We start from the raw sequence: 21055 nt of genomic DNA on the forward strand, positions 1-21055 counted from the left end.
TTTTTCTAAAATTTTATTTATTTGTCAGAGAGAGAGAGTACAGGCAGGGGAAGCGGCAGGCAGAGGGAGAAGCATACTCCTCACCGAGCAGGGACCCTGATGTGGGACTCCATCCCAGGACCCTGGGATCATGACCTGAGCCGAAGGCAGACGCTTTAACCAACTGAACCACCCAGGCACCCCTCCTTCCACGTTTTAAAGTGAAATGTTGGTGATAGGAGATTTTAGTTGACTCAGCTATGAGCTTCATCACAAGACTAAATCTCCATCATGGCAGAGATAATATCTGTTTTTGCTCACAATTCTAAGGCCAGCACTAGTGGAGAGCCTGGCTCCCAGGAGGCTTCCCATAAAATTTGTGAAATAAATAGTAGTTATTCTGATTAGTGCTCTACTTGGCAAAATGTATAGTCAGCACCCCTATATTGGTCTAATTGTTTCTAACTCTTGAAAACCTTGGAATCACTGAACCAGATGAAAAGTCAGTTTTGCTAAAATGTATCTATTGCAGCAGAGACAGCTCTTCCACTGTCATTGGCAGGCAGCTGCCCCATTAAGCATTGTATTTCCAGCCCCTTTTGCATTCCAGTGAGGCCCTGTGGCTAATTTTAATTGACAGAGTGAATCCAGAAATGATATATGTCACTTCTAGATCAGGTCTCTCTCCATTCGCAAGGTGAATGCACAGGACCCTCAGGATCTTGGGATGATGGACACAGGATCTTGGGGACCTGAATCACCTTAAGAAGGAAAGTCAGTGACCAAATGAATCGCACACATTGAACTATTAAATAAACATGATATTTGTGTTCAACCACTCAGATTTTAGTATTTGTTGCAGAAGCCAGTGCTGGCTAGCATCAATATATGGATTCACACAAATATGTTTTCAGAGGCATATACTAGAAGCATAAGCACCAAAAGGTTAAAAGTGGTCTTCTCTACGTAATAGGATTAATGGATTTTGTTATTTACTTTTTCAAAGTTACCATATTTTCTAGACTCCTTTCAGTGAATAGGCATTACTACACATTAGGTTTATAATCCAGGGAAGAACACAAATAATATGTATGTGTTTGAATGATTCCAAACTCCAAGCCCTCTTGCTATTTTGTTTTAGGGATCTTTCTCCACTCTCTGGATTCTTCAAGCCCTTTGTTTGTTCTGGACCTCCAAACTGGGCATATGCCCATCTTTAGTCAGAACTGACAAACTGAGAAATAACCTCCCATAGGCATCTGAGGAATAATCACAACCCAACTTCTCTTTTTGCCTCTCCAAAAAGGTGGGTTACTGCCTTGGGGAGAAAGACTGCTTGGATCATTGTACTGTAGGTGGATCCTTCATTATTTCATTCACATTTGTAGCTTTTTATTCTGAAATAATTTCAAACTTAGAAAGAATAGATTTTTAAAAACCCTTCACCCAGAGTCCTCAATTGTTATCATTTTGCCATATTTAAATTATTATTCTTTCTCTGTAGATAGATGATGGATGGTAGATAGATAGATAGATAGATGATAGATAGATAGATAGATGATAATAGATATAGTTAGATGGGTGGATAGATAGATAGATAGATAGATAGATAGATAGATAGATAGATGATAGATATAGTTAGATAGATAAGGAGATAGATAGATAGATGATAGATAGGTAGATAGAATTCTGAACCATCTGAAAATAATTTAAACAAAAAGTTGAAGACATCCGGCAATATTCATCAAAATTCAATTTATAATTAATTCAAAATTCTTGAAACAGATAATTATTAATTCTGTGATTTCACTTATAGTAATTTATTGTAAGGAAATACTTATAATCACAGCAATGTTTATCATACTGGAAAACAGGAGATGGCTATGTATCCAACAATAAGTTTGGGTGAGCAAATTGTACAGTACAATTATGTACAATGCAATTACCGTGTTTCCCTGTGTCCTTCTGTTTGCCACTCATCATGGGACTCCCTAGCCATTAAGATGAAGTTCAAAGCTCTTAATAGGTTTGCCTCTGTGGACTGCATCTCTCTTATCACTACCAGGACTCTCTTGATCCTGCCTGAAACTCCTTCAGAGAAAGTGATCATCCAAGATACCTTCAACCTCACCCAGCTTTGGTGAATATTGGTGTCATCACACATGTTTTTCTCACCCTTCCTGCATTAAGGATCAAAGCAGGGACCATCAGACATGGAGACTCTGTCCTCCTTTGGGTCTCAGGCAATCCTGCTAGCCTAGGAAACAGGTCATGCAAAGTGACCAAGGGCAGAGTAAAAAGCCTGGGCTTGGGGCACCTGGGTGGCTCAGTCATTAAGCATCTGCCTTCGGCTCAGGTCATGATCCCAGGGTCCCAGGATCGAGCTCCCCATCGGGCTCCCTGCTCAGTGGGAAGCCTGTTTCTCCCTCCGCCTCTCCCCCTGCTTGTGTTCCCTCTCTCGCTGTGTCTCTGTCAAATAAATAAATAAAATCTTAAAAAAAAAAAAAAAAAAAAGCCTGGGCTCTTCAGGAAGGTCTGCTCATTGTAAGAGCAAACTAACTTATAATCTGAATCCTACCAAATTTTCAACAGATAACCTATTTTAATTTCAAATAAAGAGTCAATGCCTCAAAATTATAGATTCATGAGAATTCCTAAGAGAAGAATGTCAGCTTCATTATTAGTACATCAACTGGAAAGGTAGATTCCCTGAATCCACCAATGCAAACTTCCAAAAGCTGTGTATCCCTTTCTAACCTGTATATTCACCTTCCTCACTAAGAACAATGAAAACAAATATATTATTACATTATTTCCAAAGGAAATCACTTTACTTTGACATCTCAAACTCAGACTTTCTGAAATAAAAATAAACATGAAATTTCAAATAGGGAGTGTTTGGGATTATCGTGTTTCTTACACAAATATTTGGATGGAAAATCATAAAATTCGATATAGCACTTATGAAATAAAAACAAGTAAAGTTAACTATGAAATATGCTTCATAAATATTACACAGATTTCATTAAGTCGATAAATTCTGAGAACCAAGAAGGAAACACTCCAAAATACAATGTTTATTTAAAAGACGATATAGTTTGTGTTGAAGACATTGTTTGCAGGAGAGAAAGGGCTTACAAATGGAATACAAAAATGCAACATTCTTAATCCTTTTGACTGGACACATCAGTCCCGGATCTCTTGCTTCTTTCAAAGAGTGTACAAGATTCCACACAAACATTTAATTTTATTTAGTTTATTAATATGAGCCAAACAGACTTAGCTTAAGAAATGAGAAAAGGACGCGCAACAAGATTTGGCTGAACTACACAAAGGGAACCTAAAAAGTGACAAGATTTTCCATTGGTGATGGTTTTTCTAAGGAAAGTTAGTTTATTAACTAACATAAAAATAAATCTACCTTAGCAACTGTGACTTAAATTGAGTCAGGATGCCACACACATGACCCTCAACATGGTCAGTGAGGTGCTGCAGGGACCTCCCACCCTCCTAGGCTGGCTTGTACTACCTGGCCTTTGACCTGGAACCTCATGAAGGACCCCTCACAGCACAGGGTTTGCAGCCAGCTACATTTCCTCCTCAGCCTCCAATCCATTCTGTACCATTTCTGTGTTTCCCTTAGCTTCTTTCTTTTTAGAGAGTGACAGAACTCAAGAAAAAAACTCACCTGGTCAGCACTGAGCAGGGAAGGAAAAAGAAAATACTTTGAGATGGGTTTGGGGTAGTTTGGGAATACCAGTAGACTCAGATAAACAAAGAAGCTAAATGGGCATCACTGAAAAGCACTGAGGTAAGGGGCCCATCAGTTTTTCACAGAAAAGGGCAGAGCTGGGTTAACACTGAAGGACAGAGAGGACCGTTGTCACACTGCGGAAGTCACACCCAAAGAACAATAAAGAGGAAGATTAAAAAATTTTAAAAAAAAAAAACAATTTTAAAGAGGAAGAAACATGGAACAGAGCGTACTTTCTTTTACATTTTTAAGGTGAAAGCATTTTAAGAAAGGAATCTGGAAGCCAAATCAATTAAAAAGTGAAATAACGGTAATGAGTCTTTAAATAAAATGAACCATGGAAGGAAATAAAGACCTCTTTCACTTCCACTTGACTTTGTCCAAATTGTTAAAAGGTTGTAAGTCAGTCCAGTTTTGCTTTATGGGCAATGGGTACATGTTATCTGACATATCTGAGCAAAAGAAGAGAACCCAATGGACATCTCTCAGGTAGACAGGGAAGGATGGACGTAGGGAGGCAGGGCGTGTGTGACCGGAAGTTCTCCACAGGCCTCATGCTCACTCTTCATGCCCACAGTGTCTTTAACCCGACACGTTTGGATCACAGGAAGCACCGTCCCCAGGCACAGAATGATGACCACAAGCGTGTGCTGTGCAACATGCTGCTGAGTACCATGAAGCCCACGAGCAGCTCAAGAGAGCGATTTCTGCGCACAGAAGAGGAAGAAGAGGTTCCACACACCGAAGGCTCTGCTTTATACGGTCTTTCCACATGGGGAGGTAATGCGGTCATCCCTTGAATCTGAAAGCCAAAGAGTAGACAATGCCAATGATTGAAGAGAAGGTCTTGCTCAGCTCCCCGACTTGGGCAGGGTGAAAGGGATCGGTGGGAGGGGGTAGCTGCCCAAGGAGTCAACTGTCAGGGGCGTCGGAGCCTTAGGGACTCGGAGGGAGGTGAGGAAGAGAGCCAGAGGCGCCTTTGGGAAGAAGAGATACAAACTCAGCTCTGTTGCTTTTGGAAGCTCTCATCTCATCCTATTCCTGCTTCATTGTGACCTTAGTTGGACAGTCAATCTTCCAGTCAGGAGTGGAATCAGGAGTTTTCGGTCAACGCAAGCAGTTATTGAACAAAGAAATTATCAGACATATCAAAAGACAACTGAAACATTGGACTTATGGATATTTGTCCGTTCCTTAGATTTCTACCTGTTGGGGATTAGGTAAAATGTGACCTCTGGTTTCTCCAAAGATGAAAACAAAGTAGGGCTTACCGACCACTCTGCATTGTCCGTCTTGGAGCATCTCACGTTCACAGGCAAGCTAAGGACAAGCTTGTTGAAGGAAAGACCTTCCTTCTTAGCCCATTTAAACTTATTCATTGCGTCCATGAAAGAAAGGTTTTTATACTGCTTGGGGCTTTTGATAATGAAGGGCCAGGTCCTGAATTTAAAATAACCACAATTAGTCATATTCAGAACAAAAGCATTACATGTCTCCATTACTTTTCAACATTCTAAAATAGACCTCAGACTTGTCCTGTGTTACCACATAGAAAACCTAATGCAAAGGGTTGATTGACTCGTCAGCAATTGCCAGAAGAAACACGCATACAGAGTAAGGAGTCTTTTGAAAAAAATGAAATTCCTTATTTTAGTAGCAGATAGGTACTACTCTTGGATAAATGATTTTGACTCAGAAAGCTTCCCCCAGTTTCACAATTCCTCGCTTATTTGTTTTGTCTCTCCTTAACAATATAGCTGGTACGCATTCCGGTCTGCAGAATTTAACGTTAATGGAGTAATAAAGAAATGTGTTACTGGAAGACATAGAAATTTGAGTTCCATAGAGTTGAAAAGCCTGACCCCTGCTGGCTGCCCTGTTTTGACTTGCCTAAGTGATAATAAATTAAAAAAATCTGAACCTGAACCAGTATTTTTCAAATTTTACTGAGAAAAAAAAATACTCTGCAGAAGATATAGTCTGGCTTCTACTTGCTGCTCTAAAAAAACAAAAGCACATTAATGCCCAAAAAAGAAGAAAGAAAGAAGAAATCACAGAAGAATGATACAATCTGCTTGAAAAGATATTTCTCGAGTGATGTTTTTCATTAAATGTAAGTTTTATATTATTGATTCCTGAAAAAAGGAAAAGTGTAAGTGTTGGCAGACCACAAAGATTTACCTGAACTAATCCATGGTCCTTCCCGGAGATTATCATGGGCAACCAGTTGGTATTTGGCTCCCATAACATCCCAAGTAGATGTTCCAGGGGTTCCAGTAATTACCTACTAATTAACCCCAAGGAATTTATACTTTTAATATTTGATCTTCACAATTTATTTTTAAAAAATATTTATTAATTTATTTGAGAGAGAGAGAGCGTGCGTGTGCAAGCAGGAACAGGGCTGGGGGGAGCAGAGGGAGAAGGACAAGCAAACTCCTCAATGAGTGGGGAGCCAAACGCAGGGCTCAACCCCATGACCCTAAGACCATGACCTGAGCCAAAACCAAGAGTCTGACGTTCAACCAACGGAGCCACCCAGGCACCCCTACAATTTCTTCATTTATCTATGCCTTTAATTACTCTCACACACACAAGCTACTCAGGCACATTGAATTACTAGCTTTTTAATTAAATTAACCATCCTTTATTGATCTTTTAGAGTTATGAAAATAAATTTTTAATGTCTAAAATAAAATTATTGCCCCCTTACTCTAATAAGTGAAAGAGAGAGAATCTGAAGCTGACTCTACAATGAGCGCAGAGCCTGAGAGGGGCTCACCCCACAGTGAGATCATGACCTGAGCCAAAACCAAGAGTCCCTGGCTCAGCCAACTGAACAACCCAGGCACCCCTACAATGTCCTTTCAAATATGTGGAAAGCTACAGGTAGGTTTTATTAAAAGTTTCAAAATCAAATATTAAGAATAACATTTGCTTTTCAAAGAGATAAGGTGTCCATCTTTAAAAAAAGAAAATCAATTTCATAACCAGTGAGAAATGCTGGAAGGAAATCATCAGCCTGTAAGCCCCTGAACCACCACAAGGTGGCACTGGAATCCGTACTAAAGCGCTAAGGGGGACTAAATTGGCTGCGCTTCCCCCAGCCTTGCTGATGAGTGAGTAATGCATTGTTGTACATAGATGAAATCTTTAAAAAGTTTTGCTGCTATAATAAATCAGTAAACCAGTATTTTTTTTTGTTTTAGATTTCACAGCATAAATTAACAAAAGTGGTATAAACACACTTGTTAATTTACTATAAGTGTATGGAAAAGGATGTAGAAAAAGTTCACATGTTCGGAGACCTCATGACCTAGGGCTGGTGACCTGGGCACGTGGTCCTGAGCCTCTCTGAGATGGCAGCTGGACTCATATTTATTGTCTCCCCTGCATTCCTGCTGACTTTGTTCAGGCCTCTATCTAAATGACATCACACCAATAAACCTCCTACCCCTTCCAGCCTATCCTATACCGCACTTCCGGATTACCCCTGGAAAACAGGGAATGGAGAGATGGAAGGAGGAGAAATCCTGAAAAAGTAAATATTGATCCTGAGTATTTTTCCTTAAAACACTCAGCTTTAAACCAGAAACAGGTAACCTTGAAGGAGCAAGTTCTGCTCTCATGGGGACTGGGAGTTGGTTAGGAATATTGGGAATGGGTTAGAAATTAAAACAGTCTCATTTCTGTACATCTGAGCCGTGTGTAAATGTCTACCCAGATGCATATATAAATAAGAGGGTATTATTTACGAATCACTGTAGTTGATAAAGACAAATTACATTATGACTTAATATTGGTGAGTAATTTTCCTTTGTAAATTTAATTGACAAGTTGATTTAAAAATATATATATAAATGAAATGAACTTAGACTACCCAAAATAATTTTGGAAAAAGAAACAAATGACAAAGTTTTGGGACTTACATGGTCTTATTTCAACACTTATTATAAAACTATGATAACAGAGTGTGATATTAGAGTAAGGCTAAACATGAACATCAGTGAAACAGAATTCAGAGTCCAGAAATAGTCAGTATATGATCCAATGATTTTCAACAAACATTCCAGGGTAATTCAATGGGAAAAAGATAAGGGTTTTTTTTTTTTTTCATCAAACGGTTCTTGAATAACTTGATATCCATATGAAAAACTGTGAACCTCAGTATTTACCTCAGAACACACATGAAAATTTACTCACCATGGATCATCAATCTAAATATAAAAGCTAAAAACTGTAAACTTTTTAGGGAGGAAAAAATTGTCATAACCTTGGGTAAGCGAAGACTTCCTACACAGCATATCCAAAGCACAAAATAAATAAAAAATGACAAAATGGGCTTCAAAAAAATACCGTTAAAAAATGAAAATGAAAATCTCCACAGACTAGGAGAAATTAGTGGTAAAAATATATCTGACAGAAAGCTTATATCTTTTTTTTTAAGATTTTATTTATTTATTTTGAGAGAGAGAGAATGAGAGACAGAGAGCATGAGAGGGAGGAGGGTCAGAGGGAGAAGCAGACTCCCCGCCGAGCAGGGAGCCCGATGCGGGACTCGATCCCGGGACTCCAGCATCAGGACCTGAGCCGAAGGCAGTCGCTTAACCAACTGAGCCACCCAGGCGCCCCCAGAAAGCTTATATCTTAAGTATAAAGAACTCTAAAAATATAAAGAACTCTTACAACTCAATAATAAGAAAACAAGTAACCCAACGAAACAATGGACAAAAATTTGAACAATTAAAAAGGAACATATATAAATGACCAATAAGCATGTGAAAAGAGGATCAACATTGTTAGTCATAAGAGAAATGGAAAATAAAATCACAATAAGATACCACTACATACGCTTAAATAAAATTTAGGACTTCTTATACATTACTGGTAAGAATGTAAAAAGAAACTTCATTTTGGAGAGTATTTTGAGAGTCTGATGAGTTAAACAAATCCAGTGATTCCAGAACTCCATGCTAGTCCAGAAAATGGAAAACATGTCTATACAGAGACTAATATAATACTGTTCATAGCAGCTTTCTTCATAATAGCCAGAGACTGGACACAATCCAAATGTCTTTCAACTGGTGAATCAATAGATGAATTGTGGTGTATCCACACAAGGGAATACTACTCAGCAATAAAAACGAGTAGACTGCCGGTAGAGGTACCCACACAGATGAATCTCCAAAACACCCCGAATCCAAGAAGCCAGGCACAGAAGAGTACATACTGTAGGATCCCATTTTTATAAAACCTAGAAAAGATCGAACTAATGTAGTGCTAGAAAGCAGATTTGCAGTTTCCCAGGGCTCCGTGTGCGAGGTGGGACTGTCTCCACATAGCAGGAGAGAACTTATGGGGGTGATGAAAACGTTCTATATCTTGTCTGTGAAGGGGTGCATTTTGTCATAGGTAAGTTCTACCTCAAGCAATGTGACTTTAGAATAAAATTGTAAAACAGAAATAAAAACATACCAACAAGCCAATGAGAAAAAAGACAACATCATGTCATACACTTGATAATCTAATTGTTAAAGAAGAAAGCCAGGAAATCTGACCTAACAAGGTATAACTGAATCCTTTCAACACTCCAAGAGTAGAGGAACGTTGGGAAGCCCACAGTAAAGTTGTCTCCCTGATAGAAGAGAAGCTTCTGGGCCACAGTAGATTTGACTGCATGACGTAAGGCCTCAGACATTCCTCTATGGAAAGGGATTCAGTCCCAGCCAGTTAGAAAACTTCCGCAGGGGGCCGTCTGGCTGGCTTGGTCTGTGGAGCATGCGACTCTTGACCTCCGGGTTCTGAGTTTGAGCCCCACGTTGGGTGGAAAGATTACTTAAAAAGAAAACCTTTAAAGGGGAGCCTGGGTGGCACAGTAGGTTGAGTGTCTGACCCTTGGTTTCAGCTCAAGTCATGATCTAGGGTCGTGAAATGGAGCCCTGCATCAGGCTCTGTGCTCAGTGCAGAGTCTGCTTAAGACTCTCTCTCCCTCTCCCACTGCCGCTCCCGCACCCTCTCTCTCTCAAATAAATAAATCCTTTAAAAAAAATCTTATAAAAAAAAATAAAACTTCCTTGGTAGATTTTCTTAAGAACATCTGAGGAAGGAATAACCCATCCACTGTAATCCAGAGTATACAGTCCCACCTCTATACCTCTATCCCCAGAGCCCTTTACCCTCAAAATACGGTAAAGTGTGTACATAAAATATGTCAGCCAAACCTCAAACTGCAGTGTGCAGAGACAGTGGGCTACTGTCACATTTGTTTAGAAGGTAGACAAGAATTCACCCACATTTTATCAGAGCAAAGAGACGTTTTAGATAGAATTAGCTCAGCATAAGCAAGAAATGACATAACAAGCCCGCAAACATAGGGAAAGAAGAAATTATATCACATTTCATGAAAAGAGACAGAAAAAGCTGACTCTAGAAGAAAATATAAACCAATTATACCAGAGAGAATTCTCACAAGTGTTTCATGTGCTAAATTTATTTAATAAGAGCATGGATTTAATTAAACAAGAGCTCACATACAGGAATTTAAAACAACAGAATGAGATGAAAAGGGATGGAGCAGACCAATGGAAATAAATTTAGGATAAAATAAATTTAGCACCAAATAAATTAGAAAAATCAAGGAGCAGAAGAACCCTCCCAAAAAATTGTAAGAAAAAGCACTTGTAAAAAATTCCAACTAGATTAGAAAACACTCGGTAGATATAAGAAAAAAATTTTCCCTATAATAAGTGCTAATCATAATCACAAACAAGACTAAATCCTACCATTTTATATTTTTGCATCATAATGAAAAGAATAAGTGAATATATGTAATGGAAGAATACATTGTGTTTCAGGAAAATTTAACACTGATGTTCAACACTGAAATATGTTCAGTTTAACTTACGAATTCTACAGGTAGATGAAGAATATTACCATTCATCCAAAGAGAGCTCCCAAGGGGAAAAAAATGGTATGGCCCCAAAATGTTATATCCAGCCAAATGCTGTCCAGATATAAATGCAGAAATTCACACACACACAAAAACCAAAACAACAACAACAACAACAAAACAAAACACAGGGCATTTTAAAGCACTTGGAAACCCTTCTTGATGAACCAACTTGGAAATAACATTCTGATGAATCAAATCAAAGAGTCGGAAATGTAGATATCCTGTAAGATTAGGGATTACCACTGAATCTATTAAACTCTAAAAGTTGCATTAAATATTGTGGGAATTTGGTTTGAGAAATAAGTGGGAAAATTTAAAATCTTGAAAATACAAAAATTATAATCTAAGTAATAAATATTTGGAGGTATAGAAAAGGGACATGGGGGGAAATGTGAAAGTATGAATGTCCTCATCTTTTATGATCTGAAGTCGAAACATGTAGTGAAACAAGTGTGTATAACATTTTAATGTCTTTTATAATCTATGTTCTCAACATTTGAGACCCTTTTATGAAATATTACCTCTCATGGCTAAAAACAGTAACAGCAACCACATTTATCTGAAGTTCAACAACTGTTCAGTTTTAGCTTTGTGTTTTATATAAATTTTTTTAAAGATTTATTTATTTATTTGACAGAGAGAGAAAGCACAGGCGGGAAGGGTGGCAGAGAGAGAAGCAGGCTCCCCATAGAGCAGGGAGCCCGACGCGGGACTCGATCCCAGGACCCTGGGATCATGACCTGAGCAGAAGGCAGATGCTTAAGCAACTGAGCCACCCAGGTGCCCCATGTTTTTATATAAATTAAACAAAATTAAGATTTTGTGTTATTTAAAACAGTATACCAAATTATCATCCTTATAACAGCAATCTATTCATCTTTATGGCAATACCCCCACAGAAAGACGTCTGTAATAACATTCAATTAATGTTAGCATTGTTTATTTCTAGCAAAATTTGAGGTGATAGCTTGTGCCTTCTTTTTGAATCCTTTTCTTCTGCATTCCTTAAAGCCCTTATAACAAGCCTGGGGGATTTTTACACAGTATAAACATGAAGTGAGTTTTCTTACAAAGAAAAATATACACACATCCCCTGATTCATTTTTAGAAATGGAACAAATTACATCAAACTTCCCATCACATAAGCCTCCCTGGAGCTACGTAGACAGGGTCGATGTGTGGTGCAGCAAAGAATACAGAATTTATCTAAATGCATGATCTAGTCTGTTTTCTGATCTTTATGAGTCCTTTTGTTTTTCCTTAAGCCCTGCTAGATCTGTAGGAGGCAGAGGGCAATCGCAACCCCTCAAACAGACAGATCCTGAGACAGGATGTAGTTGTCTTTACGTTTCTACCAGCTCCTCCTCTGATCCTAGGATTGTTACAGAATGTTTAAAATAACTTGTGAACCCAACTAATCATTACGTTAAAGGCATGGGATGGGAGAGTAGGGGTTATATATTATAGGATATTCTTCTTGAGTATGGTATCCTGAAACAAAATTCGCAATATTCTCCGCAGTAAAACAGAAAAAAAAAGTCATCCAAGCCATTTCTCTTTCTGATCTTTTAGCCAGTACCTTGTTGGTCTGGCTTTCAATAACATCGATGTCAGTGGGATGAACTCACTTGAAAATCTGATTTAAAGCCTAAACATGAATTTTACAACAGAGGCTCCTTCTCACTTGTATTTTTGAAGAATAAATAAATTTAACCATGTAGTTAAGTGGTTTTATGTGGGCAGTGACATCTCAAAACTGGCCTGGGTCTGGGAAGCAATTCTCCCTGTCTTTGTAAGTAATGAAAAACCCAACTTCAATATTTCCTGGGAGAGACCAAAGGCATGGACTCTAACACAGCTCACTAAAACTTGGGAGTGGAGTGTTTTCAGAGGATTTACACACGTTGAACACAAAAGAAAATAATTAGGTTGTAGAATACATTTTGAATCATCACCTTATAAAACAAACAGCTTTGAATGTCCACTTGCTTTCAACATGCTCTCAGATTAATTCTTGAATAGGGAAATTTTCCAGTCATTATGTAAAAAAAATATTCTAAAGGGAATAAAAAGGCTACTAAGTCTTAGTTAGGAACAATATTGATGTTTTAAAAACAGGACTATAGGAATGCCTGGGTGGCTCAGTTGGTTAAGCGTCTGCCTTCAGCTCAGGTCATAATCCCAGGGTCCTGGGATCGAGTCCCACATCGGGCTCTCCCTGCTCAGTGGGAAGCTGCTTCTCCCTCTCCCTCTGCCCCTCTCTCTCAAATAAATAAATGAAATCTTTGGAAAAAAAATAAAAACAAGACTAAATCCTAGTGTTTTTAGAATGACATCTTATATACTGTTTTGATATTCATTACCATTTGTATTTTTGCATGTGTAATTATTTATTTTGAATAAAAAGGCAGATATCTATCTCCCTCTCTACATCAGAGACACAACAAACACTTGCTCCTCCATTGATTATGCACCATCTCATGTGGAATAATCTCTGAATCCCTCAGTTTCCATTTCCTCGTCTACAAAATTGGGATTGCAAGTCCTACTCTACCTATTGGAATTGTGTGAAAACAAATTAATTGAAATTATACATACAGAAATACTTTATGAACTACAAATGAATTTACATAAGCATTTTGTTATTTGTATTTTAGTACATACAGACTTCTGGTGTCATTGGGTTGTCTGGGTAGGAACTCACTAGAACATATTTACAGATAGTATAATTTAAAAAGAAGAGCGCACTTAGTTCATCATTTACAATCTCTATAATATTTTGGAATAAAAAGTAGATCATAATCACATGCTACTTCACTGAATGCATTTGACCATATTCTCATGACGTGTTTTTTAATCCTCTCCTTAAACATAGCCCCTCAAAAATCTACGTGTACCTTTCACCTAATTATATCAGTCTCTTTCATTAGAAAATTCTTCCTTATATTAAAACAAAATCTATGCCCCAAAATTTCCACCAGCCATCCTAATTCTTCTTTGTGGTGTTGCTAAGAATGAATAAAATCCTTTTATCTACGTTGACCTTAATATATCCAAAACACAACTTTCCATTTCTGCTTCAAATATGTTTCCCTATAGCACTCACACATCACCATTTTCTCTTTCCTCTTCTTTTTCCCTCATCACCTCCCTGAGATGGCGTCAACCAGTGGGTCCAGCATGTGCTACCATGAGAAGGTAACCTGCTTGTAACTGTTTCTCATCAGCTCGACTGCCACCCCCTTGGTCCCAGACACATTCATCTCACAACTCAACACAACTCAACATTGCGATCACAACAGTCTCCTGGTTGGTGGTTTGTTTTTCCAGTCTGGTGCTCCTAGAGTCTTTTCTCAATTCAGTGGCCAAATCAACTTTGTTTCTATCCTACAATGGCCTCTCTTTGCACTTAAAACCCAAAGTCCTTATGTCGCCTAGAAAGTCCTACGTGAACTTTATGTCGCCTATAACATCCCTCTTGCTGTCAGACCTCCTCACTTACCCTCTACCATATTTCACCCTGTTCCAGCCACACTCGCCTTCTTGCTGTTCTTTGAACACACTATGTTCATACCCACCCTCGGGTCATTACATTGGCTCTTCTCTCTGCAAAGAGTACACTTTATATCTTTCCATGGCTAGCTTCTCATCACTTAGGTCTCTGCTCAAACATCACCTCCTGCCATGGACTGAATGTTTATATCCCCCCCTAAAATTCATATGTTGAAATCTTAACACTCAAGGTGATGGTATTATGAGCTGGGGCCTTATCCCCTCATGCGATTAGCGCCCTCATAAAAGCAGCTTGAGAAAGCTCCCTCTTACCCTCTGCCATGTGAGGTTGCGGTTAGAAGACTCTATGAGAAAGTGAGTCCTCACCAGACACTGAATCCACTGGCATCTTGATCTGGGACTTCTCAGCCTCCAGACTGTGAGCAATAAATTTCTGTTGTTTATAAGTTACTGTGTCTATGGTACTATGTTACAGCAGCCGGGACAGACTAAGAGACCTTCCCAGGGAGGCATTTACCACCCTACTGACAACAGCTACATACTTTCTTCACTGTCTTATTTTCATAACATTTACTAATATCTGAAATTTTATTTTTATATTGTTTCTTACCCCTCCCCCACTCTAGAATATAATCCCAAGAGGGCAGAAATAATATATATCTTGTTTGTTATTTTATCTTGAGTAGTTTCTATGATGTGCAATTGTGCAGAGCGAGTGAACATAGTAGTCCTGAGAATTCCATCCTTAGAAATGCTTGTTTGGAAGGCTGGACTTTGGCGGGCATCAGCGAACCTAAGTAGTAAACAATTTCCCATACTGATATAAAACTTTCTCTAAATAGTGACTCACTGTGCCTCGACTATTTGGACAAACAATGCAATTTATGTTGACCATCTGCTTTCCTTCTAGGAGTCTAGATTTTAGTACTCACTAGGCAGAGGACACCTATATAACCAGCACTCAATAAAAACTCTGGGTGCTGAGTCTCTAATGAGTATCTCTCACTGACAACACTTCGTGCATGTTGTCATACTTCGATGCTAGTAGACTTAAGTACATTCTATGTGATTCCACAGGAGAGGCCTCTTGGACACTTGTACTGGGTTATCTCTGGACTTGGCCCATGTGCCTTTTCCTTTTGTTATTTTTGCTTTGTGTTCTTTCTCTGTAATAAATATTAGCCATGGATACAATAATAGGCTGAATCCTTTAGGTCCTCTTAGAAAAATCACTGAACCTGGTGGGAGTCTTGGGGACCCTGGACACACCAACCAAGAAGCTCACCTTGTCATCCCAGCTAAAAATAAGTAAACTGAACAAGACTTAAAGGAATTCCATAACGTGGTGATAAATCGAAAATGAAAATGAATCCCATCCTTCTCTGAAGTATACGACCCCACTATGAAATCCGTTTACTACTTACGTGACTGGCCTGTAGATCTCCTTAACACCAATGAACTGAAGTTGTTCCATGATGTCTGGAATACTTGCACATCGAGTAAGATTAATTCTTGGGTAATAAAGAAGATATGACAGACACATTTCATTTCTGGTGCTTAATCCTCCCTGAAAATGGAGATATTTTATTTAGAAAAGTTTATGTTCCACCAACTCTGACACGTAGAGCACACAGGCCACCAAAGTCATACAGTTCCATCCAATATTGAAATGTAATAAATCTGAAAGCTGAGTAATAATAACCTGAGTGACAATTTGGTTTTTAAAGAGGTAGAGACACATTAAAAAATTAATAGAATGATTTCCATCTCTTAAAAGTTGCCTTTCTTAAACAACCTAATAATTTCTGTCAAGTTCTGTTCGTATGATGTAAACTCCTCACCACAGTGAACATTTGAGAGGATTATGGGGATGTTTGGTTAACATGATACCAATCAGTCGGGTTGATGGAATCTTTGCCTGAATGCACTGAATTTTCTATAATCTTGTTGTCATATATAAACATCAGAAGACACATACCACAGAGAAGTCAGAGTTCACATTTTAAATCAAGGTAGTAAATTAGCTACTGAAAGTAAAAAGATCAAAGCTCCTCAGGAGAACAGAATCTAGAACTGTTACAACATATTATCTACAGTGTTGAATTTTCAACACTGATCTGCACTCAGAAAATAAAAAAGTTACCAGCAGAAAATGATTGTGAGAAGCTACAGATGCTGCATTTAGCAAAAACTTAGAAAGAGATAAAAATATGTTTAAAAAGCTAAAGAAAGATGCTCAAGTAATTAAAGGCAAATATGTCAAAAATGAGTAAACAAATAGAGAATGATACCAGAGAAAGAAAACATAAAAAAGAAGAAAATAGAAATTCTAGAGTTAAATGTTACCGTCATTGAATAAAAAATTCTCAGGATGAGTTTAACAGCAGATTTGAGATGGCAGAAGAATCAGTGACCTTGAAGATAGAACAATAGAAATTTTCCAATCCGAAAAACAGAGAAAGAAAAAAAAACACTAAAGAAAGTGAAAATATTCCAGAAAATACCTCAAAATACGATATTAAATGTTCCAACATATATGCAATTAGAGTTCCAGAATGAGAAGGAAGATAGAAAAGGATAGAAAAAATATTTGAAAAAATAATGGCTGAAATCTTCCTAAATTTAGTGAAAAACACTTACAGACCCAAGAAGCTCAACAAATACCAAATATAAATATGAAGAGAGCCATACCTAGACACATCATAGTCATGTAGCTGAAAGCCAAAGACAAAGAGAAAATCTTGAAAGCAGTAAGAAAAAAAGGACACATCACATGCAGGGGAACAATGATACAAATGAGAGCTGACATTTCATCATAAGTGATGGAAGTAACAAAAAGATATTGGGATTACATATTTAAGGGCTGCAGGGAAAAAAAAATCAACCAAGAATTCTGTATCCAGCCAATGATCTGTTCTTCAAAAAATGAAGGTGCAAAACTTGGCAGTATTGTTCATAGTTCTAAATTAATGCAGTGGCTAAAATGCAATGATTTTACAAATTGCAAAACACAATGTTTTGCACTTGATGAGCAAAGCAGGATTGGCAAAGGGAGAAGCTGATTTACAAATGAGGTTACAAGTGATGCCTCAGTAAAAATAATATTTAATTTATCCTTCAGCTGGGATGGCTATTTGGAGTGGTACTAAATTGTAGGAAGGGAGCCGGGCATTTGTATCTTCCCATGAACCAGTCATCGGCTGCTGGCTGCCCCACTGCAGGGAGCATAACTTCAAGTGGGGCATTCCCTGACACCAAGGGCAATGCCCAGTGAATGACATGGTTATGAGTTATCATCTGGTATTTTCAGTGATTGGGTTTTAGCTGTGCTGGCCCTGAAGAGGGACAGTATCCAGGCAGACCACCAAAATATCCCCTAAAATAATAAAGTATGATGTCTGAGGTAAAATATTTCATGCAAACAAAATCATATATAAGGCATGAGACAAATAAAGCCAACACCAATGGACTAACTGTCCTCTGTGCTCATTTTTAATTCTCCTCTTCCCCATCCTAATTGAAGATGAGGATTATTTTACTATTTGATTTATCATTCTATTGCTTTTCAAGCCCTTTACATTCCATTTATTGACGTATGTATGCATCCCTAAATGACATTTTCATTTTGTATGGTCTACTTTAGATACATGACATCATACCTATGCCTATGGTCGGCTGCAAACTTGCCATTTTTGTTCTTCTGATACATTCGTGTTAACATATGTGGCTTTCGTTCATTAATTTTCACAGATATATACTATAAATATATTCTATGGACATATTATATTGTATTTATTTGTTCTCTTTTTGATAAATAGTTGAGCTGTTTCCAGCTTTGTGTTCCTGTGTTGTTACATGCTACTATGAATATTTTACATATTTTCTCCTGGAACCCTTCCTGCAAAAGGAACCTTAAGGTGAAATCCACACAGGAATGGAACTGGGTAGAGCATCTATGAATCTCCAACTTTACCAGATGATGTCATACTTTTCCCCAAGGTGGTTTTATAAATTTACATTTAGCTGTGTGTGAGGACTCCAGTCTTAGAACATTGGAATTGCAATTTTAAATATTGCCAAACTGATGGGTATAAAATATCTCCTTCTGGTTTAAATTTGCATGATCCTGATTTCAAATGAAATTTCATTTCATCCTTTCATATGTTTATTATCTATTTGGGCTTTTATTTCCGTGAAACGTTTGTGTCTATTGCTCTTTTTCTATGGTCTATTTGTTTTACATTACTGATTTATGAAATTTCTTTTATATGCTGGATACTAATGCTTTATTAATCCATGTGTTGCATTTTTTTTTTTTCAGTTTAAAACTTGTCTTTTCACTTACTTAATAGTGCTTTTTGGCAACCAAAAGATTTCAGGTAGTCAAATTCATCAATCTTTTATAGTTCGTGCTTTTTATGTTTTAAGTTCTTACTACCCCCAACATCATAAAAATATATTCATATGTTTTTCTCCCAATTGCTTTAAGATTTTGCTTTTCACATTTAAATATTTAATCTACCTGTGACTTGTTTGTGTATTGTATACCCAGTTGTGCTAGTATTCTTTAATGGAAAGTCCATTCTTTCCCACTTAAATGGTTACGGTGTCTGTTCTAAACCAAGTTTCTGTATAGGGGGTTTGTAGGTCAGTCTCCAAGATTCCTATTACGTACCTCTATTCTAACTCTGGACCCAAATACACTATCGATCACCATGGCTTTAAAATAAGCCTTCATATCCAGTAGCTTGTCTCCATTTTTTACTTTGTAGTAGTGTCTTGCCCATTATTAACCCTTTGCTCTTCTATGTAGATTTCAGAATCTATTTGCTCCATATAAAACCTAAAACTGTAAAATTTTTAGAAATATGAAAAAATAAGAGAAAATCTTCACAGCTATGACTAGGCAAAGATGTCTTAGTTAGGATACCAGAACCTCAAATCATAAAATCTCTCTGAATTTTTTTTTACTGAAATTATATCAAATTTATAGGCCAATTTCAATAGAAGGATTATCTTTATTTTATGGAACCTTTCTATCCATGAACACAGTATCTCTTCATTTCTTTAGGTGCACTATAAAGTTTTGCAAATAAAGATTTATAAGTTTTTCCCCATGGAGATCAAGCACATCTAATGTTAGATTTTATTTCTATAGAACTTAGAGTTTTAAAATGCATTTTCTTGAGATAGTTTCTTAACTATTCCTAGTTTATAAAATGTATTTATATATTTAGTATTTATGCTAAAATACAGTTAGTTTTAGATATCAATTTTGAGGAGGTTTTTGATGTAGAAAATTATAATATCTGTGAATAATGTGTTTTGCTTCTTTGCTTCTTCCTTTGTGATCCATATGTCTCATTTTTTTCCTTTTCCAGTACAATGTTGAATGCAAATGATAATACATATCTTTGTCTTCCTTCTGATATTAAAGCAATACTTCTAATACCCAAGTAGTTTGATATTTGCTACAGATTTTCATAGCTAAGCTTTATCTGGCTAAGACAATTCTCTCCTATTCCTAGTTTATAAAATGGTCTTTTTTTATTACTCACTTAAATCTTATGAAGGCTTTTTTTCTACCCCTATTGACCTGATCACATGTCTTTTTCCTTCAATCTCTTAATGTAGAATGGTATTAATATATTTTCTATTTTAAACCAATTTACATTCCTTAGCTAAGCCCAAACTGGTCCTAACATTACATTTTTTCCCTATCATTACATTTATATATAATGCTGGATTTATCCATCAAAGATATTTCCATCAGGTGCATGTTGTTGACCTCTTTCATACTGTCATTATCAAGTTTTAGTATTAAGATTATGCTAACTTCATAAAATGAGTTGGTGGGAGGTATTCCCTGGGAGAAACTATGTAAAGCATGAATGGTCTATTTCTTGAGTGTTTGTCAGGACTCCTCAGTAATTCTGCTGGACCAAATTTCTCTTTGGGTCAGAATGCAATTCATTCTTCCTTTTGAAGTTCTTGATTCATCTAAGTCTGGACTCAAGCAGTTGGTCACTTGCAACCACAAGTCTTTAATTAATACGATTTGGCGAGAAAAAGCTAAATGACTAGGATAGCTTTTCATGAAAGGGTTAATAAATTATACCGCAAATTTGCTGTAGAATCATTAGTTAATCTGATAAAATGCTAAAATAGCTCTGATTTCACTTTTGTGATGTTTCTTGCTCAAGATGTTCAGGAATTTTGCCTCCAAAATGGGAATGCTTTTTGCTTTTTCTCCTCTAAAATCAAAGTTTATTCGTCTTTCTCCATAAATGAATTTTAATAATCATAAAATTTTTCTTACCCAAGTCATCCGGGATCTATCTTTTGTGTTGTAACGACACTCAGTAATTAGATTATCTCCCTAGAACATAAAAATGAAAGCTTTCAGATTGGAGTTTGAGGCTGTTTTATTTATCTAATACGTTTGTAGGCCAATAGTTTTATTTACTATGTGAGTAGATTCATTAAGAAATTTGATCCAGGGGAACCTTGAGCTACTTAATTCTAAGACTGTCAGTATAATAAACAAGCAAACAAACAAATAAGGCTCTCTCAGGTCAGACTCCACCATGTTCTAGCTGCATGACCTTAGGTAAGGAAGAGAATTACCTGGGCACAATTTATTTATTTAAAAAATAATTATATAAAATAGCTGTTATTTTGCACAGCTTTGTGAACAGATTAAACGACATAACATGCATCTAGTTCTTAGTGCAGATTAAACACTTCATAAATGTTACCCACAAATACTAGTTATTGTGATGCCCTCTTCATTTATATTATTTTCTTTAATGGTCTTTAGTCACATCTTTATTTCCTCACAACAGAATTGTGAAGCA

At 37.1% G+C, this 21055-nt stretch overlaps 1 protein-coding gene across 1 annotated transcript in view; it reads right to left on the bottom strand.

Annotated features, from left to right (window-relative positions):
* Positions 1 to 3644: 3644 nt before the first annotated feature.
* MOXD1 (monooxygenase DBH like 1) overlaps positions 3645 to 21055 on the bottom strand; it is an 84874-nt gene continuing 67463 nt past the window's right edge. The window contains exons 9-12 of the mRNA XM_034990668.1: positions 20518 to 20577; positions 15623 to 15765; positions 5005 to 5173; positions 3645 to 4535 (exon numbers count right to left, since the gene is read on the bottom strand). Coding sequence (XP_034846559.1) covers positions 4335 to 4535; positions 5005 to 5173; positions 15623 to 15765; positions 20518 to 20577 — 573 coding nt within the window. The 3' untranslated portion in view covers positions 3645 to 4334. The remainder of the gene's footprint in view (positions 4536 to 5004; positions 5174 to 15622; positions 15766 to 20517; positions 20578 to 21055) is intronic.

The sequence above is a fragment of the Mirounga leonina genome, unplaced genomic scaffold, assembly GCF_011800145.1.
Source record: "Mirounga leonina isolate KUSES-001 unplaced genomic scaffold, KU_Mleo_1.0 Mir_53, whole genome shotgun sequence".
NCBI classification, from domain to species: domain Eukaryota; kingdom Metazoa; phylum Chordata; class Mammalia; order Carnivora; family Phocidae; genus Mirounga; species Mirounga leonina.